Below are 20,542 nucleotides of genomic sequence, written 5' to 3' on the forward strand. Positions count from 1 at the left end.
TCTATAATAAAGAAAAATTCCCAAACTCCTGCCCGACAGATCAGAAACCCTCTTCAGGAGTCAGGTGTGGATTTGTCAATGACTACTGTCCGCAGAAGACTTCATGAACAGAAATACAGAGGCTACACTGCAAGGTGCAAATCACTGGTTGGCCACAAGAATACCAAGGCCACGTTACAGTTTGCCAAGAATTACTTAAAAGAGAAACCACAGTTCTGGAAAAAGGTCTTGGTGGACAGATGAAATTAACATGAACATATCAGAGTGACGGCAAGAGCAAAGTATGGAGGGGAGAAGGAACTGCCCAAGATCCAAAGCATACTATGGGCTTGCTTTCACAGAGGCCCAGGAACTGTTGGAGCGAGTGGAGGAGGGTCAGGGCTGTGAGTATTTAAATCGAGCGCGGGGCTTACTTTCACAGACGCCTGGGACCTGTTGGAGCGAGTGGAGGAGGGTCAGGGCTTTTATCGAAATCTGTAACGTTCCACACTCCATAGGGAGGGTTCTGGTGGAAGCCGCTGATTGGTGGAAGCAGACTGATTGAGTGCAACCTCAGGTTAGCATTTCTGCTTTCTGGTTAAAGGTACAGTGCTTTAGTAAAGGTACAGTGAGCCAAGGGTACAGTGGGCTAAAGGTACAGTGCTTTTTGTTTATATAATAAAGGTACAGTTTAAAGGTCAAGAGGGAGCAGTTGTTGTGAGTCAGATACCTGCTGATTTCTCCCAGCAGTTTCTATTGTATTGTACTTGTATCGGATCCAGGGTAAGGTGGGGGAATGACAGTCAGAGCAGTATACTGTTCTGGATGTCAGATGTGGGAGGTCATGGTGTCGGATGGCCCTCCAGACGTCCACATCTGCACCAGGTGCATCGAGATGGGGCTCCTAAGGGACCGTATTAGGATCCTGGAGCAGCAGCTCGATGACCTCTGTCTGGTCAGGGAGAGTGAGGAGGTCATAGAGAGGAGTTATAGGGAGGTGGTCACTCCAAAACCACGGGAGAGAGACATGTGGGTCACGCTAAGGAAGGGCAAGGGGCAGAGGCAGGAACGAGTGAGTACTCCAATGTCGGTACACCTTGCAAATAAGTACTCCTGTTTGAGTACGGATGGGGGTGACAGCCTACCCAGGGGTAGCGACAGCGGACGGGCCTCCAGCACAGAGACCGGTCCTGTTGCTCCGAAAGGTAGGGACAAAAAGAAGAGGGCAATAGTAATTGGGGACTCTATTGTTAGGGGGTCGGATAGGCGATTCTGTGGACGCAGTCGGGAGACCAGGATGGTGGTCTGCCTCCCTGGTGCCAAGGACTCGGACGTGTCTCAACGCGTCCAAGATATCCTGAAATCAGAGGGAGAGAAGCCTGAGGTCATGGTACATATAGGTACCAATGACATAGGTAAAAAAAGGGAAGAGGTCCTGAAGGGAGGATTTAGGGAGTTGGGAGGAGAGTTATGGAAAAGGACCAAAAAGGTAACAATCTCAGGATTACTGCCTGTGCCACGCGACAGTGAGAGTAGGAATGGAGCGAGGTGGAGGATAAATGCGTGGCTGAAAGACTGGTGCAGAGGGTTATGGTATGAGTGCAGGCAGGTGGGACTAAGGGAAAATAATTGTTCGGCACGGAATTGTAGGACCGAGATGGCCTGTTTCTGTGCTGTAATTGTTATATGGTTATACCACCTCGTCTCTGAAACATGGTGCTGGAGGTGTTATGACCTGGGCATGTATGGCTGCTGAAGGTACTGGCTCACTTATCGTCATTGATGATACAACTGCTGATGGTAGTATCATAATGAATTCTGAAGTGTATAGACACATCCTATCTGCTCAAGTTCAAACAAATGCCTCAAAACATTGAGTGGCGGTTCATTCTACAGCAAGACAATGATCCCAAACATACTGCTTAAGCAACAAAGGAGTTTCTCAAAGCGAAAAAATTGTCAATTCTTGAGTGACCAAGTCAATTGCCCGATCTGAACCAAATTGAGCATGCTTTTATATGCTGAATAGAAAACTAGAGGGGACTAGCCCTCTAAAATGAGGAAGGACATTATTGCCATAGAGGGAGTGCAGAGACGGTTCACCAGACTGATTCCTGGGATGTCAGGACTGTCTTATGAAGAAAGACTGGATAGACTTGGTTTATACTCTCTAGAATTTAGAAGATTGAGAGGGGATCTTATAGAAACTTACAAAATTCTTAAGGGGTTGGACAGGCTAGATGCAGGAAGATTGTTCCCGATGTTAGGGAAGTCCAGGACAAGGGGTCACAGCTTAAGGATAAAGGGGAAATCCTTTAAAACCGAGATGAGAAGAACTTTTTTCACGCAGAGAGTGGTGAATCTCTGGAACTCTCTGCCACAGAGGGTAGTTGAGGCCAGTTCATTGGCTATATTTAAGAGGGAGTTAGATGTGGCCCTTGTGGCCAAGGGGATCAGGGGGTATGGAGAGAAGGCAGGTACGGGATACTGAGTTGGATGATCAGCCATGATCATATTGAATGGCGGTGCAGGCTCGAAGGGCCGAATGGCCTACTCCTGCACCTAATTTCTATGTTTCTATGTTTCTATGTCTAAAACAAACAAAAGTTAAAGATGGCTGCAATGCAGGTCTGGCAGACCATCACCAGAGAAGACAGAGAAGAAAAAACTGGTGATGTTCATGAATCGCAGACGTCAAGCAGTCATTGCATGCAAAGGATATGCAACAAAATACTGAACATGACTACTATCATTTACATGACATTGCTGTCTCCCAAACATTATGGTGCCACGAAATGTGGGGACTATGTATAAACACTGCTGTAATTCTACATGGTGGAACCAAAATGTATATAAATGGCCTTTATTAAAATCTAACAATGTGTACTTTAACCACATGTGAGTTTTTTTCTGTTACAAATCTCAAATTGTGTAGTACAGAGGCAAATAAATAAATGATTGGCCTTTGTCCCAAACATTATGGAGGCCACTGTATATGTAATAAAATGTATTTTGGGGCCAGATATTAATCCAGTTAATAATAGTAATTTTTTCCACAAAAATGAACGTAGCAGCTTGAATGGAGATTAAAAACAGTTTAATTGGCAATTAGTATGCAAAAAAACAGCAGATACTTCCCACTTAATTAACAAACCAGAACAATATATAAATAGTTCATTAAAATGAATGTGTAACTTAAAATGCACAACCACAACTCTTTGGCTCTTCCCTGCTGTTGTAGCAATGTATCAACAGTGCTGTGTTTGTCTGTCAAGTGGATTCCCCTGGGCATCTTTGCAATAGTCCAAATAACAAGCCGAAGAAGATAAGTTAACTAGAGATAAAGCAAAGTAACCTCCATTTGTCCTTTCCAATTCTCCTGTGCTAGGGAATAGGCCAATACATGTTAAAGTATTATCTGTCTCTCCTCTCAAAGAAAGATTTGATCCAATTGAAATCATAAGGGTTTTAAAGCAATCTCATTATGATTCTCTTTTTTTTAAAGCGTTACAAAGTAGGAGGATCCAGTGATCAATGCCAAGTTCATTTCTTCAGAGGAGAGCTGCCTTTAATGTGTTGACATAGTGCAAATAAACAAGTGTTTCACCATAAACATAGTGAATACGGTTGCTTTCTGGTATAGAAGGACACAAAAGGATACATGTGCCAGATAAATGGAGTTAAGGAGGCAAATCAGCCACAATCTCACTGAATGACAAAATAGGTTTAAGGGCCTAAATGTAATACTCTTGTTTGTACAGGCCAATCCTTCACTGCTACAGTTTCAGTCTCAACAATAACTTCCTGTCATTCACCCATTCCCTCTCACTTTTATATACTGGCTATCTTCCTCCACACTATCAGTCGGTGCATGGCCTCAATGTGAAATGTGGCCCATTCCTTTGGCTCGACAAATGTGGATTAACCCACTGTGTTCCTCTAGTTTGCCTTTAGTTCTATGTCCCAGTATTTGCAGCCATTTGTATCACCTTCAAATAAGCATTGTTCCACAATAACAGTGAATCATTGTGCATAGCTTGGGTCCATACACGTTCCCAATCTTGTATCTTTGATTGAATGGAGGTGATAGTGAAGTTGTTCAACCTAAGAATTATCTTAGCATGCAATAAAGAATGTGGATATATTCAATGAATATGGATATGTTCGGCTAATGTTCAAGGACCAAATGAAGGGCCTTCAAATTATTCTGGCCCAGTATAGAGATACAGGGTTTGAATTTATTTTCATTTTTTTCAATCTAATCAGCTTGTTTGTCTACTAGAAGCATTTACCAATGGACTAAACACTTAATCGAACTTAACACCAACCAGCAAGTGTACAACTTTACCTTTTGCACCAGTTTTCTCCAAGTTAATTATTTGCAATGAGAATTAAATACCTGCTCCAACCAAATTCTATGGTATTTTATCGCTTTCCCTGAAGTTATAATACTTTAACATAAAGAGGCACCTCGTCTTTCTATGCAGGGGTCACGTTCCTGAAATGCAGCTTGTAATTCAAAAAGTTGTAAATTAAACATTTAGATTTAAACAGGAGTAAATTTGAGTGCATTATTTCAAAAAGTACAGCGGTTAACTTAGGTTTTGGTATTAATTTAGCATAATTCAAATGTTTTGATTCAATAACGCATGAATCAATCATGCGTAAAATGTGAGGTGTCTGTACTTGAATAAGAACTGATAAATATTTATAGGGATAAATGCAGATGAGAAGGATGAACTGGATAATTGTTTCAAAGTGATAAAACGGGAATGTTAGGATGGAAATTCTCTTAATTTGCATGGTGGCACAACGGTACAGTTGCTGTCTTTGAGTGCTGACATTCCTGGCTACGGGTGCTTTCTGCACGGAGTTTTCATTGCCCTTCAAAATAAATATTACATGTTGAGAAAGCAAACTCAAATTTGCAACATCACCTTGGATTACTGGGTTTTGCATTTTATTTTATGACATACTGCAATGAAATGTGATGTGCTTTTTTTTTTAAATTCAATTTCAACTGGTCATCTCAACTTTGTTAAGGTGGGTTAATATTTTTTTATTATACTTGTTCTGACCGTGCTGATGGAAAACAATTTCCTCAAAAATAAATATGTTGGAAATCTGACTATAAAATTTGGTCTTGAAATTCAATTGTGCATTGTTGCTTACTTCAGATTCCCTGCAAAGCAGAATGCACTTGGAGTGAACAGCAGTAACGATTATTCCTGATTAGCTTCATGTTACTCTGGTAGTTCCACCAGGCATTTCTCTGCAGGAGTCCAGCTTGTGTTTATTTAATGATTTTTGTGTCAAACATACATCGTCAAGTTGTTCCTTATGAATACAATGGAAATTGGGCTTCGGAGTGCTCCCGACCACTGGGTGAACAAAGGGGAAAGATGGCTGAACTTTATTGCCTTCCATCACAGTGAGGAATGTTGATTCCACTGTGGTGGATGTTTATGTTAAATGTTATTGTGTATCGTGTTCTTTTTACTTGTATGGCTGTATGGTAACTCAAATATCAGTGTACCTTAATTGGTGCATGTGACAATAAATATGAACTTGAACTTGAACTTGATGAGCAACTGCTTGGTGTAGGCTGCTCCTGAAACTGCTTGGTATGGTGGGACCTGGTCAGAGTACTGCTGGCCTTAATCTGCTATGTCAATTAGACAGGACCAATAAACTCTTTGAAGTTTAGGCCACCAGAAAACATTGGGGGGATTGTTATTTAGATGCAAAATGTATTAAGGATATACACATATCATTTTTAAGATTTCAAGTAGTGCTATTATATGATTATTTGTGTGTACATACAGTATGTGTGCACGTTTGTCTGTGTTTGTGTATGCGTACATATGTGTTTTTTCATTTATTATATTGTTTACAGAGCAGAATGTTTACATATACTGTTGTACTGCTGCAAATAAAAATGTCATTGTTCTGTCTCGGACATATGACAATAAAAACACCCGTGTTCAACTATTACCAGAAGGGTGTTGACCCGAAACGTCACCCATTCCTTCTCTCCAGAGATGCTGCCTGTCCTGCTGAGTTATTCCAGCATTTTGTGTTGACCTTCAACTATTACCTGCCTTGCAATGACCTGGCCCTCCTCTCTTCCAAGCGTTCTTTCCCCCAAATCCCCCGATAATCAGTTTGAAGAAGGGTCCCAACCCAAAAGATCACCTATCCACGTTCTCCAGAGGTGCTGCATGACCCACTGTTACTCCAGCACTTTATGACTTTTTTTATAACAAGAAATATGTTTGATAGAACCTTCAGTTTTCAGAACCCACAGATACTTAGAAATTAAAATAACAATGTAGTTTTTGAGCTACCCTTCAGCATCAAACGTCAACCAGACTAGTAGTCTGTAACACCAGAGCATTCTCACTTTGTTGGACTCTCATCTTATGCATCTTGCTTGTGAAAGTTACTTCACTTCTGGCAAAACAACACAATTAGTACAAAACATCCAAGCCAAACAGGAGTCCCACTTCTAACACTGCCAATTAGAATTCACATACATATGGCCACGAGCATTTTCAAATCTAATTAAAAGCTGCCACTTAAAAGAATCCCAGTGGCATTTGCAACACGAAAAGATCAACCTCTGTAGATTAACGTCTGTATACATGGAGGCTCAAGCTAAACACACAGTCCTCATTCAGTTGACTCCCTACTTTACTGGCATCTTGCCACTTCTTTATTTTTTTAATTCCACCGAAGCAGCCTGCTGGGTTTTGCAGAAGGTTATAGGTCTTAAGCAATTAGGCACAGCAAGCTCCACATTGAATCATCCAGAGTTGTGAGCACAGTGGTGGTGTTTGTAGCCTCCTGCACCATAACAAAGAATGAACAGACGTTAAGCTGTTATAATTTATCAGAGAAATTTGTTATTAACTATTCTCAAACCTCTGGAACATTGTTGTGCAACTGAGGATCTGATGTCTACAGCCAAAGTATGTATGGGATATATATTATTATATTATTCCATGGTTCCCATTAAGCCAGAGATATATATCACTCCAGTTAACCAATAAAGCATCCACCTTGGACTTTAGCCAGGATATGTTTCACAAATAATAATCTTCTCTTTGACAAGACCAATTAAATCATCTCACCATACTATACAATTAAAAGCTTAAACTACAAGTGAGTTTTATTTCAAGTTAAATATATGCCACAGCAAAACAAAGCATTTAATCAGTAAAAATTATGTACTATTGAACAGTGCCATGGGAAATGATAACTAAGGTTATACATAGGGTTTTAAACTAGCTAATCAATTGAGAAATGATGAGGTGATCAAAAGTATATGGATTAAAAAAGTTAAGACCAAAGTGAAAAGCAGCTATTTGGTTGATAATAAACAGTGATAGGAAGAGAGATGGGTTTAAACATAAATTATGTAGGAAGAAAAAAGTCAAATTAGAGCAAGACCGAGAAATTAAAACAAAGGCATTTTTATACCATTTAAAATCTTTTGATATCAGGACTGGATGTTCATTCAGGGTTATCTTCAGGAATGGGATTGATAGATATTTGAATCACCAAAGTATAAAGTAATATCGAAGAAAGGAAAGTGTGAATAATATGATCAGTCATATTCTTATGTGATAGTGTAACAGGCTCAAGGTGTTGTATGGTAACTCCTGTTTCTGTGTCTTAAGTTCTTGACACAACTGTGAGACAATCCATAAGAGTTTTAAAGATTTCTTCTCCACAGAATATTTCTTGCAAAGACATCTTTCATGTTTGTACATTCCAAAACAAATCCTCTCTTCTGTTCCCACAGAGCCTAGCATTAGCCAGGAGCAACCAAAACTTTAATTGTGAAGAAATAGTCAATAGTTTTTACAGCACAGATCGTGATGAGGCAAGTTCTGAGCTTTGAACTTTCAATAACGTATTTAACTTTGATTTCTCACTATAGATATAATACCACATTAACAAATAAGTTTAGCACTATGGAGAAACAAGGACCTGCAGATAGGAGCAGAATTAGGCCATTCAACCCATCGTCTACTCTGTCATTCAATCATGGCTGATCTATCTCTCCGTCTCAATCCCATTTTTGTGACTTCTCCCCATAACCCCTGACACGCGGCTGTGAACATAATAGGGTGGAGGGGATGTTCTGGTGGAAGCAGTAACTAGTCGGCGGCAGAGGTAGGTAATGATTAGGGGTTGTGCTCAGGAAGGCTATTTTAGTGAAACCTGCGTCTTGTGAAGGCGTGAACCCATGTGGAAGGCCTTGCTATATGTGGGTCACGTGTGCTTTATTGAACATCATGTAAAACTGGGTCCAGATATGCCCTGCGTGCTTTTGGATCTCACAGTACATTTGAGCATGGCCTAGTATTTTAACAAATTACACAAGTAATTGTTTCAGTGACAAATCCAATCATATACCACACACAAATGCATTATGCAACAGAATTTCTAGGCCTTTAAGTCCTATCTCGATCAGAGTTTTACCTTGAAGCCGTAACCTTTTGCTTTGTGGATTTAACATGGGATTTGATGTGTCGGAGATGTGGCTTGGCTAAGGATGACGACACATTGTCTATTCCAGTTTTTGCATATTTTCCAGTCCTTTGCCAATCTATGTGAGCTTTACCCACACTGGATGGAACATTTCTGAGAATGCGAGTAGGATTGTAATCAAAATTTCATTTTGAAATTCTGCAGATAATGCATAATCTGATGCCGGGTGGTAGTCAGGTTGAATGAGATGAATTTTAACAATGACTGGTTCTTATTGAAAAATTATCTTATTTATCACAAAACATTTCAAATGCAGGCAGCAATAGATTTGAGGGACCATGGAGCTGCATATGCTGGTTTACAAAAAAAAAAGACACAAAGTGTCGGTGTAACTCAGCGGGTCAGGCAGGATGTCTGGAGAAAATGGATAGTTGATGTTTCGGGTTGGAACCCTTCACAATAGATTTGTGATATCCTCTCTTGAGTCTTGGAGTGCTGATGAGATAATGGGATCCTTAAAGTCACTCGAGTGGCCTGTTCAAGAAGACATCTTCATTTCCAGGCTTAGATTCAGCTGGTGGATGGCTTGTTCACCACAATCCTTGGAACATGTCCCATTGTTAACAGTGTTTGATGTTCGTGAGACTGGGTCCCCTCATTGCCTTGGGAACTGAAGTGACTTAATGTTTGCACATTTCTGTGCGATGTTAATAGAGTAAGTGTAGACCAAAGGTAACACAATGCATGTTCGTGAATAAAGACACCAACTGAATGTCCTTGACGTTAAACCTTTTATTTAAATAGTGGCATATGAGATGGAAATATGAATAGGCTGCATGTTTCGAGTTCAAAATGAGATTTCTGTTGTTACTGTTCCCAAACAGGCAGACTGTTAGAAGAATAGAAGAAACAGCTGTGAAGAATTGGAGGAAGATAAGAACTCGGAAATGGAATAAAACAAAAATCAAACATACACAAATAGATAAGAGAGAGATTTTTCACTGTCTCTTTAGACTGATTTCCAAAGCAAGCTTAGTCTCACAATATGTTTCCCAGATCATTATCACTCTGCAGTAGTTTCTGGAAGTCTCCATTCTACCTGACTATTCAATCAGTGCTAACCATAATCCTCTACATCACAGATGTACATCAATTTCATTTACAAGCAGGGATCCCTGGATACAAGCAGGAGAGACAGCATTTACTCTTGTGAGTAATAGCAACTGAAATGCTCATGATAGCATTTTGGATGAGACCAACAATTTCATTACATGGCAGGAACCTGGAACCTTTCTGGTCATCTGAGTCCTGGTGGAGCTGTCATCAGCAGCATTATCAAGTAGCACCCATTAACAACCTGTTCACTGATGCCAAGTTTGGGTTTTGCCAGGACTCTTTTGGCACTAAATTTGCTTTTGAACCTTGGTACGAATATGCACAAAACAGTTAACGAGACAAAAGAAAGATAAAAATTGAAAATAATATTAAGGAATCTCCAAAGATCAAAAGCGAGTGGATGAAGTGAATGAGAATATGAAAGAAAAGCAAAGAAAAAAATTAATGAAGAAGAATAAATCAGTGGTGCTGCTGAGAAAGCTGCTGTCTCACAGCGCCAGAAACCATTGTTTGGTCTGTGTAGAGTTTGTGTGTTCTCCCTGTGACCACATGGATTTACTTTGGGTGTTGCGGTTTTCTTTGATGTCCCAAAGACATGCAAGTTTGTAGGTAATTGGCCATTGGAAATTGCTCTGAATGTGTATGAAGTGGGTGAACTAGTGTGAACAGGTGATCAGTGGTTTGTGCGGACGCGGTGGGCCGAAGAGCCTATATCCAAGCTAAATCTCTAAACTAAACTAAAATTGCAGTGGGATTTTGATTAGCTGGGTAAATGGGCCAAGGAATGACAAATTGAATTCAATTCTGCTAAGTGCAAAGTGTTTCGTTTGAGAAGTAAAACCAGGTAGGACAGCAGGAATTTCTTAGAGAATGATAGGGCCCAAGCGAGTATTAAAGAACAAAGGGGCCAAAGAGTAAAAGTGCATGGTTCCATGAAAGTTACCTCACGGGTGGGTAGGGTGGTGACGATGGATTCTGGCATGCTGGCCTTCTTTAGTAAGGGCAATGCAGGGTGGGAGGTTGGGACATTATGTTGCAGTTGTACAAGATAGTGGTGAAGCTGCACTTGGAATATTGCTTTCAGTTTTGCTCATCCTGCTATAGGAAAGATGCCATTAAGCTGGAAAGAGAGCAGAAAATCACGAGGGGCATAGACGGGGTGAATGCACACTGTTACCCAGGGTTGAGGTTTCAAGCAATATTCCATAGGTTTAATATGAGGATGGAAAGATTTAACAGGAACCTAAAGTGCACTTTTCCCACACATAGGGTGGTACATATGGAAAGGGCTGCCAGAGGAAGTGGTTGAGCTAGGTACAATAACAACATTTAAGGAATGTTTGGGTATTACATGGATAGGAAAAGCTAGAATGATATGGTTCAAATGTGGGCAAATGCGAATATCATGGTAGGCGTCCTTGTCGGCATGGACAAGTTAGGCTGATGGGCCTATTTCCATGCTATGACATGCCAATGAATATGAACAGGTACATGGATGGGACAGCTTTATGGATATGGGCCAAGGCACAGGCAGGTGGGACTAGTGTAGATGGGACATGATGGCCCGGTGTGGGCAAGTTGTGCCGAAGGGACTGCTTCTACGCAGTAAGACACTATGACTATGCTGCCAATAAAAGGAATATGAGCGCAACACATGCACAAGACGACTGCCAAAAAAGATTAATAAAGGATATAAAAAAGGATATATATACTCTTTTCCAACTGGAGTGAGATTCTACAGCTTCACTGGTTCTCTTTATGGACCAAGAAGGTTGAATGTCAAGAGAGAACCATAAATCTGGTAATTAATAATATTTAATTACTTTCTGTAAATGGCGGCAGCCGGGAATCATTCTCAATAATGTCATGAATGTGGCCATTTCACAATTCCATTAAGTTCAATGGAAAGCTTCATGAGTTATTAATTTTAGTTGATAGCTAGATTTTGCAGTTCAACATAAACCTGAAGATATCAGTGCTCCCCATTATTGCAAAATTAAATCAGACAGCACCTTCCCATGATTACGCATGGGCAGTTAAGCACAAACATCAGAAAGTTGATGTCTAAGTTGTCATGGTTTTTTCGGAGGCTTGGCAATAAAAGTGAGGATAATTTGGAACAATGTAAACTTGGCTACTTGCATTAGAAAATTGAAGGATCCCTTCATTAGCTCTCAGTGAATTCTTGAATGAGCAGTGTGTTTGATTCATTGAAAGAACCTGTCTGACAAATTTAGTCTTTCCTCGGCTTGTCACTTTAATACTCCATTTCACTCCTTAACATTGGCCTTTGGGCTTCTGCACTGTTCCAATGAAGCAAAATGTAATCATAGAAACATAGTCTCATTTTCCAGAATCATAGAGTGATAGAGTGCGGAAATAGCTCCTTCGGCCCAATTTGCCCATGCCAACCAACATGCCCCATCTACACTAGTCCCACCTCTCTGCGTTTGGCCCAAATCCCTCTAAACCCATCCTATCAATGTACCTTTCTAAATCTTTCTTAAATGTTGTGATAGTACCTGCCTCAACTATCTCCTCTGGCAGCTCAATCCAAACACCCACCACCACCCTTTGTGTAAAAGAGTTAATCGTCAGGTAAATCTTTTTCCCCTCACTTTAAACCTATGTTCTCGATTCCCCTACTCTGGGCAAAAGACTATGTGTGTTTACCCAATCTATTCCTCTCATAACTTATCATACTATATTTTCTATTTCAACATATTATAAACTCACACACTGAACTCCATCATTTCCGATAATCAGTTCCCAACATATACAGTGCATTTAGAAAGTATTCGGACCCCTTCACTTTTTCCACATTTTGTTAGTTACAGCTTATTCTAAAATAGATTAAATTCATTTTTTGTATCATCAATCTACACGCAATACCTCATAATGAAAAAGGAAAAACAGGTGTTTAGAAATCTTTGCAAATTAATTAAAAAGAAATAACTAAAATGTCACATTTACATAAGTATTCAGACCCTTTGCTATGACACTCAAAATTGAGCTTCGGTGCATCCTGTTTCCATTGATTATCCTCAAGATGTTTCTACAACTTGAATTAAATTAAATTGATGGTACATGATTTGGAAAGGCACACATCTGTCTATATAAGGTCCCACAGTGTATGTCAGAGCAAAAACCAAGCCATGAAGACGAAGGAATCGTCCGTAGACTTCTGAGACAGGATTGTGTCAATTGTGTTCTGGGGAAGGGTATAAAACAATTTCTGCAGCATTGCAGATCCCAAAGAGCACAGTGGCCTCCATCATTCTTAAATGGAGGCTTTGAAACCACCAGGACTCTTCATAGAGCTGGCCGCCCAGTCAAACTGTGCAATCGGGGGAGAAGGGCTGTGGTCAGGGAGGTGACCAAGAACCCGATGGCCACTTTGACAGAGCTCCAGAGTTCCACTATGGAGATGGGAGAAACTTCCAGAAGGACAACTATATCTGCAGCACTGCGCCAATCAGGCCTTTATGGTAGAGTGGCCATACGGAAGCCACTCCTCAGTAAAAGGCACATTACAGCCCGCTTGGAGTTTTCCAAAAGGCACGTAAGCAAGAATCTCTGGTCTGAAGAAACCAAGTTTGAGCTCTTTGGCCTGAACGCCAAGTGTCACGTCTGGAGGAAACCAGGCACCGCTCATCACCTGGCCAATACCATTCCTACAGTGAAGCATGGTGATGGCAGCTTCATGCTGTGGGGATGTTTTTTCAGCAGCAGGAACTGGGAGACTAGTCAGGATAGAAGGAAAGATGAACAGAGCAAAGTACAGAGAGATCCTTGATAAAACCTGCTCCAGAGCGTTCAGAACCTGAGACTGGGGCAGAGGTTCACCAAGCAACAGGACAATGACCCGAAGCACACAGCCAAGGCAACACAAAAGTGGCTATGTGACAAGTCTGTGAATGTCCTTGAGTGGCCCAGCCAGAGCCCGGACTTGAACCCGATCAAATATCTCTGGTGGGACCTGAAAATAGCTGTGCATCGACGCTCCCCATTCAACCTGACAGAGCTTTAGAGGATCTGCAGAGGAGAATGGGAGAAATTACCCAAATACAGGTGTACCAAGCTTGTAGTGTCATACCCAATAAGACTTGAAACTGTAATCACTGCCAAAGGTGCCTCAACGAAGTACTGAGTAAAGGGTCTGAACACTTATGTAAATGTGATATTTCAGTTATTTATTTTTTTATTACTTTGCAAAAATTTCTAAACACCTATTTTTACTTTTTTATTATGTGGTATTGTATATAGATTGATGATTTAAAAAAAAGATGAATTTAATCCATTTTAGAATAAGGCTGTAATGTAACAAAATGTGGAAAAGTGAAGGGGTCTGAATATTTTCTGAATGCACTGTATACACACATTTCATCTTCTCCTCTTTACACATCCACCAGCTGTAACTTTGTTCACAATACTTTTTTTAGACAGCACCTCTACAATTCATGTCATTCAATCCTTCCTAGTCCTGACTCTATCTGTTCCCTCCAGCCTCCCCTGGTTCCCTGCAACTCTTTTAATTCTAACTTCTTGACGGTTTCTGAAAAGGTTTTCGACCAGAAATGCTCACAGTTTTTCTCCCCATACTTGCCGCCTGATCTGCGGATGTTGTTTGCATTTTATATGTTTATCTCCTGAGCAAGTTCTTGGATGGTAACCAATATTGTGGAATGAGAATCAGAGAGATGCACAGCAGGGAAACAGTTCTTAAATCCATTAAATCATTTTCAAGTATCCATTTATATCCATCCAATTTTATTCTACCCACATTCCCATCAGCTTCCCTTTGATTCTACCACTCAGCTCTGCACTAAAGCAATTTACAATGGTCAGTTAAATTACCAACCTGCACATCTTCGAGATTTGTCAGGAAACCAGAGAATCAGAATTCATTTGGTTACAGGGAGTATGTGCTCACTCCACACAGAAAGCACTGTTGTTCAGGATGAACCCAGGTCACTGGGATTACAAGGCAGCTGGTCTACTGACTGTGTCACTGCAGTAATTGTGTGGCTATTTTACAATTCATGGCTTCTGCTCGGCTTCTCAGTGAAGGGTAAATCTATGTTTTAAGAATAAGTTTAAGTTTTATTTTTAGGTATTTAAAATTAATGCCAAAAACAAAAGGTTTTAACTCTCAACTTTTGTTCTCTTAACTTTGAACTGGCTAAGGCACATATGGCAATCGTGTATGAACAATTGGTATTGGTTTATTATTGTCTGGTGTATCGAGGCACAGTGAGAAACTTTGTTTGCATGCTGTTCAGGTAAATCACACCATACATAAGTACAATTAAACCATACATTGGCACACACGGTGGCACAACGGTAGAGTTGATGCCTTACAGCGCTTACAGCGCCAGAGACCCGGGTTCAATCCTGGCTACGGGTGCTGTCTGTATGGAGTTTGTACATTCTCCCCCTAACCTGCATGGGTTTCCTCCCACACTCCAAAGACGTACAGGTTTCTGGGTTAAAATGTATCATTCAACATTCACCAGCTTAATTAGCAAACTGGCAACCGACAGAAAATATAATATTGTATAATATGAACAGAAAATATTATATTATATAATATTAACAGAAAAATGTATCATTCAACATTCAAACTGGTCAATTTTAACATTCATTTGGCAAACTGGTCATCAACAGAAAGTATTACTTTGAAAACATATACATTTCCAAATCAAACAATTATTTAATCATTTGTAACTCTGTTGGTGCCAAAATGTGGCGACATGTGTGTACTGCATTGGTGTGGTCTGCTATATGATTTTATCGGGGTTGCATGCAAAACAAAGCATTTCACTGTACCTAGGTACATGTGACAATAAGGAATCTGTGAACCTTTAATCTCTATAAACAAGGTGAATTAAAAAGACACAAAAAATTGGAGGAACTCAGCGGGTCAGACAGGATCTCTGGAGAAAAGGATTAGGTGACGTTTTGAGTCGAGACCCTTCTTCAGACCCGAAATGTCACCTGTTCCTTTTCTCCAGAGAAGCTATCTGACCCACTGAGTTCCTCCAGCTTTTTGTGTCTATGTTCGGTTTAAACCAGCATCTGCAGTTCCAAACAGGATGAATTATACTGATTTAGATACTTGATCCCAATACCTGTCATCGGGAGTACTCAGCCAAACTTCCAAGGGAAAATGTATTCAGTGCATTAGTTAGTTTCCTTGCATGACTATGCTGAGCCAACTACATTTAAAATGTACTGACTGTATTGTTTCAATTCTAAACATATTTCTTGAAAGTTGGATCAATTGAGAATCTTGATCACCACATAAGCATCCTGTGAATTACTATATAGCTCAACATTCTTCTCCTTGTATCTCTGAACCCCAGCACCTCTCTTTACTATTCCCAACTTAGACTCTACAAAAACAAAATAGTTAAAGAAACATGACACAACAGAAATGTTGTATCTGCAAAGACATGATTCTTCTTCATTTTCTATGCATGTAGGAAAGCTACAGTGGAAGTGGAGAAACTGCTACAGGGGTTACGTCAGTTATAAGTGGCGCGATAAAGAGTTTTGAACTATGTTCCCAATTTAATAGCTTTAATACCCATCTTCAGTATAAATGGTCCCATTTTCCACGCCAGCTATATACTAAATTAGAATTATATGCAAATTCTACTAATCACATTAAATGAGCCATTGAGAAGTGACGAGGTATGCATGCATTCAATACAACCACAAACCATTCTCAACTGTAGTACGGGCTAATGATTTCAGTTTAAGTGTCTTCTCCAAGATGTAATTTTCAGTCACAAACTACTTGATGCATTTAAAAAAAAAGTAAAAGCAATATTTAATCAAGATGTTTTTTTAGTAATACTGCCAGACATGGGTCTCTTTAGAAAATATTTCAACTGCACAAGAAAATGAAGTTTAGAAACATACCATAAAAAACCAGCTGTCCTCTTGCCGTGTTCTTTCCTCTTGAATTTTCAGCAGTGCATTCATATGTGCCTGAGTCCTTCTGCTGAAAGTTTGGGATTTCAAGCACACCAAATGTCTTGTTTGCTTTGACCTTGTCAGAAAATGAACCACCAATTTTTCTCCAGCTGATTGCGGGAACTGGACTGAAATGGGAAAGGTGCAAATAATCAATAGCAGGTTATCAACCATAATGACTTTAAGAATAAGGAAAATACAATTCTTCCAGACTCTTCACTGTTATCAGGCTGAAGTAAATATCTTATACAAGGTTGCCCAGTGGTGGAAATAAATTTGTGGTTATTGGCTCAACATTCAATTGCACAAATGTTTTTCAGTGTAATGTGATTTTAAATGAATTTTCTTCTGCACCAAAATGCAAAAGTGATCATGCCACGTAAAATGTAGAAAAGAACAGCATAGGAACAGGCCCTTCAGCCTATAATGTTTGTGATGAATATGAAGTCATGTTAAACTAATCTCCTCTGCCTGCAGGTGATCCATATCTCTCCATTCCCTGCATATCCACATGCCTTTCCAATGGCCTCTAAATGCCACTATAACTTACTGGCTATTTTATCTCAATATGGAAATATGATTGGGTACAGTTCACCCTTGTTCCCCTGACATAGTATCTATGATAGGGGTATTGGGATGACATCATTCACTGTGCAACAGTATATTTAGAGTATCGACACAAGGAACTGCAGATGCTGGTTTATTTTTTAAAAAGCCACAAAGTTTTGGAGTAACTCAGTGGATGAGGCAGCATCTATGGAAAAACATGGATAGATGACATTTCAGATCGGGACTCTTCTTCAGACTATTGCGGTGGGTGGGGTAGGAGGGGGGGGGGGGGGGGGGGGGTTTGGGGGGTAGGTAGCTGGAACAGAGGTGGGGCGAGGGGAAGGCCGGGCAAGTGATAGGTGGATAGGTGAGGAGGGGTTTTGATTGGCGAATGTTTGGATAAAGGCCAAAAATGAAAAGACAAAAAATATGAAATAATGTGAAAAGAATAAGAGAGGCACAAAATGCAAAGTCGAAGGAAGGTATTATTGGGTAGATGGATGGAAGGGACAAGGGGGGAACGAGTGGGGCAATGGAAAGAAAATATATTCATGAATATGTGGATACTGCTCAGTACTAATTCTATCCTTGAAGATGCTCTATAATTGAATATTCCTTTGTAATTCCTTTGTAGAAAATAGGATCTGCAGATACTGGTTTACAAAACAAGGCAAAGTGCTGGAGTAACTCAGCAGGTCAGACAAAATATCTGGAGAATATGGATAGGTGACATTTCAGAATAGGCAAACGTTGCCTATTTCCTTCGCTCCATAGATGCTGCCTAACCCGCTGAGTTTCTCCAGCACTTTTGTCTACCTTGGATAGGTGACATTTTGGGTTGGGACCCTCCTTCAGTTCCGACCCAACATGTCATTTATCCACATTCTCCAGAGATGCTGGCTCGCCCACTGAAATTCTCCAACAGTATAAGTCTTAAAATGTTTCCTATTGCTGTTATAAGGGGGTTTTATTTACTCCATTCTTCCATTTTAAACATACCTCACATAACTATTAGTTTTTTATGTTTCTCGCCAGTTTACTTTTATATTCGATTTTGTTCTTCTTCATCAATTTCTTGTCCTCCTTCGCTGATTTCCTTCTTTTGTCTTGTATTTTGTCTTTTTTATTTTAATCTTCATTTTGAAATGTTATGTGAAATGTATGTAGAAATTATGCATAATTTGATTTTGTGTTTTTGTCGGATTCAATGTGCCTGTGATGCTGCTCCAAGCAAGATTTTCTCTGTATCTGTACCTCACTGTAGTCGTCCAGATGATAATAAACTCAACTTGATGAGTTCCAAAATGCTCCAATTCTCAGACCTATTGCTACTTCTGGCATCTTTATCATCTTATTTTGATGGAATATGGTCTTTAAATTCTCTCATCAGTCATGGCTAAATCATTTTACAGTGCCTGACAAGAAACCTTTTATTCAGAAGTTGTACTTCATTTTTTTAGATACTAATCATTTATCCATCTTATATTTCAATGTATTCCTCTGATAAACCACAGCCAACGTTCCTCATATTATCTTCATTGCTACCTTTGTTTAGATTTAAGTTCCACTTTGGTATTGAACCAAATCACTTTTCAAATTTGACTTATAATTATATCACAATATGGTGCGATGTGCCTCATGCCCGACTAATTCCCCTGCCAAAGGTCCACTGAAAAACACTTTTGTGAAATATGACATTCCCCTCCTGCCCTCCTGCCCACCCCCCTTAAGCATGAAACCAATCAAGAGTGGAATGAAAAGGGATACACTTTACGACCAATTGCAATTGAAGGCAATACAACACGGACAAAAATGTGGATTTCTGAGAGGAATTAGTATCCCAATGGATTTCACCATCTCTCCGTTGCAGCCTTAAATTAGAATGATTGCTGAAATTGGGAAACTATTCAGTTCTCTTCCATTTGAGCAACACTTCCATGCCCTACTTGGCACTGAGTAAAATATTCAAGACATTTGTCTAAAAACAATTCTGAAGAAAGGTCCCGACCCAAATCGTTGCCTGCACAATCCCTCCTCAAATGCTGGCCCACCCCGTTGAGTTCCTCCAGCACTTTGCATTTGGCTGAGAATTCCAACATCTGCACTCTTCTGTTTCTCCAAAAAACGTGATTCCTCTGCAAGTTTTACATGGGCCATTAAAACTGAAAAATATGTTTTTTTTGGGTATCAAAGATATACTTCCCATTTGAACGGATCATTGATGATAATTGGCAACATTAAATAAATGACCATTTTACCATGTTAGATTCCAAAAACTTACTTTCCCAGAGCAAAACATTCCAGTTTCACTGTTGATCCTTTGGCTGCAAAAACTATTTCTGGAAAACGGACTTCAATCTTAGGTTCATATTCACCCATTACCCCTGTGAAGATATAATGTAAGCAAGGCATGATCATTCCTTTCCGATTCCTGAACACACATTAAATGTTAGTTTTGTCCTTGCTAGCAGTTTTTATGCATAATTAATTATGAGCAGAAATACCAGTGTTGCTTAATGATGCTTCTTCAATTTGCAGTAGACTAATAATTCTAAAAAATAGTCTAAGAATGAAATGTGAAGCAGATCGAATCATTCAATTAAATATCAATGTAAGCACATAATTGCAGCCCATTTTTAAGCATAGTCAATTTAACGAGTGCTTCACTCGTTCTATAATTTTATTGTTAGACTTTCTGGTTAATTCCCTCCAATTGTATCACGATTTTCATGTCACAAATTCACATAAGAGTGCAGGACATTTAAAATGACAAATTGTGTTAACAGTTTCACCTTCCATTTTCAGAATATTAGTGCTATCATGAAAAATGTACTTCAGGCACCAATTACTTTCTTCAATGGCAATAACAGAAAATGGGTTTGGGAGAATGAAGTGTTCAATCACATGTAAAGGTTCTTAAAAGATGCTGAAAATCAAGACAAATTTAATTATTGAAACTGCAGGATTCCTTACAATATCTCCCTGAAAATTGCCCTTAAGCTACATTTCCTGTGCTAACTGCAACATTTTATTTCTATATATGAACGATTTCTTTATAATTCTTGTATTTCACCTTTCTTTCCTTGGTTTCTGATGCACTAACTGCTGTGAATATTATTCATTTGACTTTGTGTTTTAAAGCAACAATTTCACTCATTACTGGAGCCTGTTGGTTTGGAAAAAGCTTAGCTGGTTTTGATGCAATAATCCTTCATGATCCTAAAAGCTGTTGTCTCAGAGGAAACAGGTTCATCTCCCCATTTCTAAAAAACATCATGATACCCATCAAAATGTGGATCTATGTTCCTCCACTGGGATATAAAGTCCAAGCAGCACATGGGAAATTGGCTGCTCTGCGTCTTATATGGGGAACTGATCTCTCACCAGAATATTGGAGCAGCTAACAGGTTCATTGACA

General features: G+C 39.7%; 1 protein-coding gene across 1 annotated transcript in view; it reads right to left on the reverse strand.

Moving 5' to 3' along the window:
- The window catches only part of LOC129704532 (contactin-4-like), a 796,241-nt gene that overhangs the window by 347,939 nt on the left and 427,760 nt on the right, over nt 1-20,542 (reverse strand). The window contains exons 7-8 of the mRNA XM_055647705.1: nt 19,406-19,508; nt 16,522-16,703 (exon numbers count right to left, since the gene is read on the reverse strand). Coding sequence (XP_055503680.1) covers nt 16,522-16,703; nt 19,406-19,508 — 285 coding nt within the window. The remainder of the gene's footprint in view (nt 1-16,521; nt 16,704-19,405; nt 19,509-20,542) is intronic.

Source organism: Leucoraja erinacea, chromosome 16 (assembly GCF_028641065.1).
Source record: "Leucoraja erinacea ecotype New England chromosome 16, Leri_hhj_1, whole genome shotgun sequence".
NCBI classification, from domain to species: domain Eukaryota; kingdom Metazoa; phylum Chordata; class Chondrichthyes; order Rajiformes; family Rajidae; genus Leucoraja; species Leucoraja erinaceus.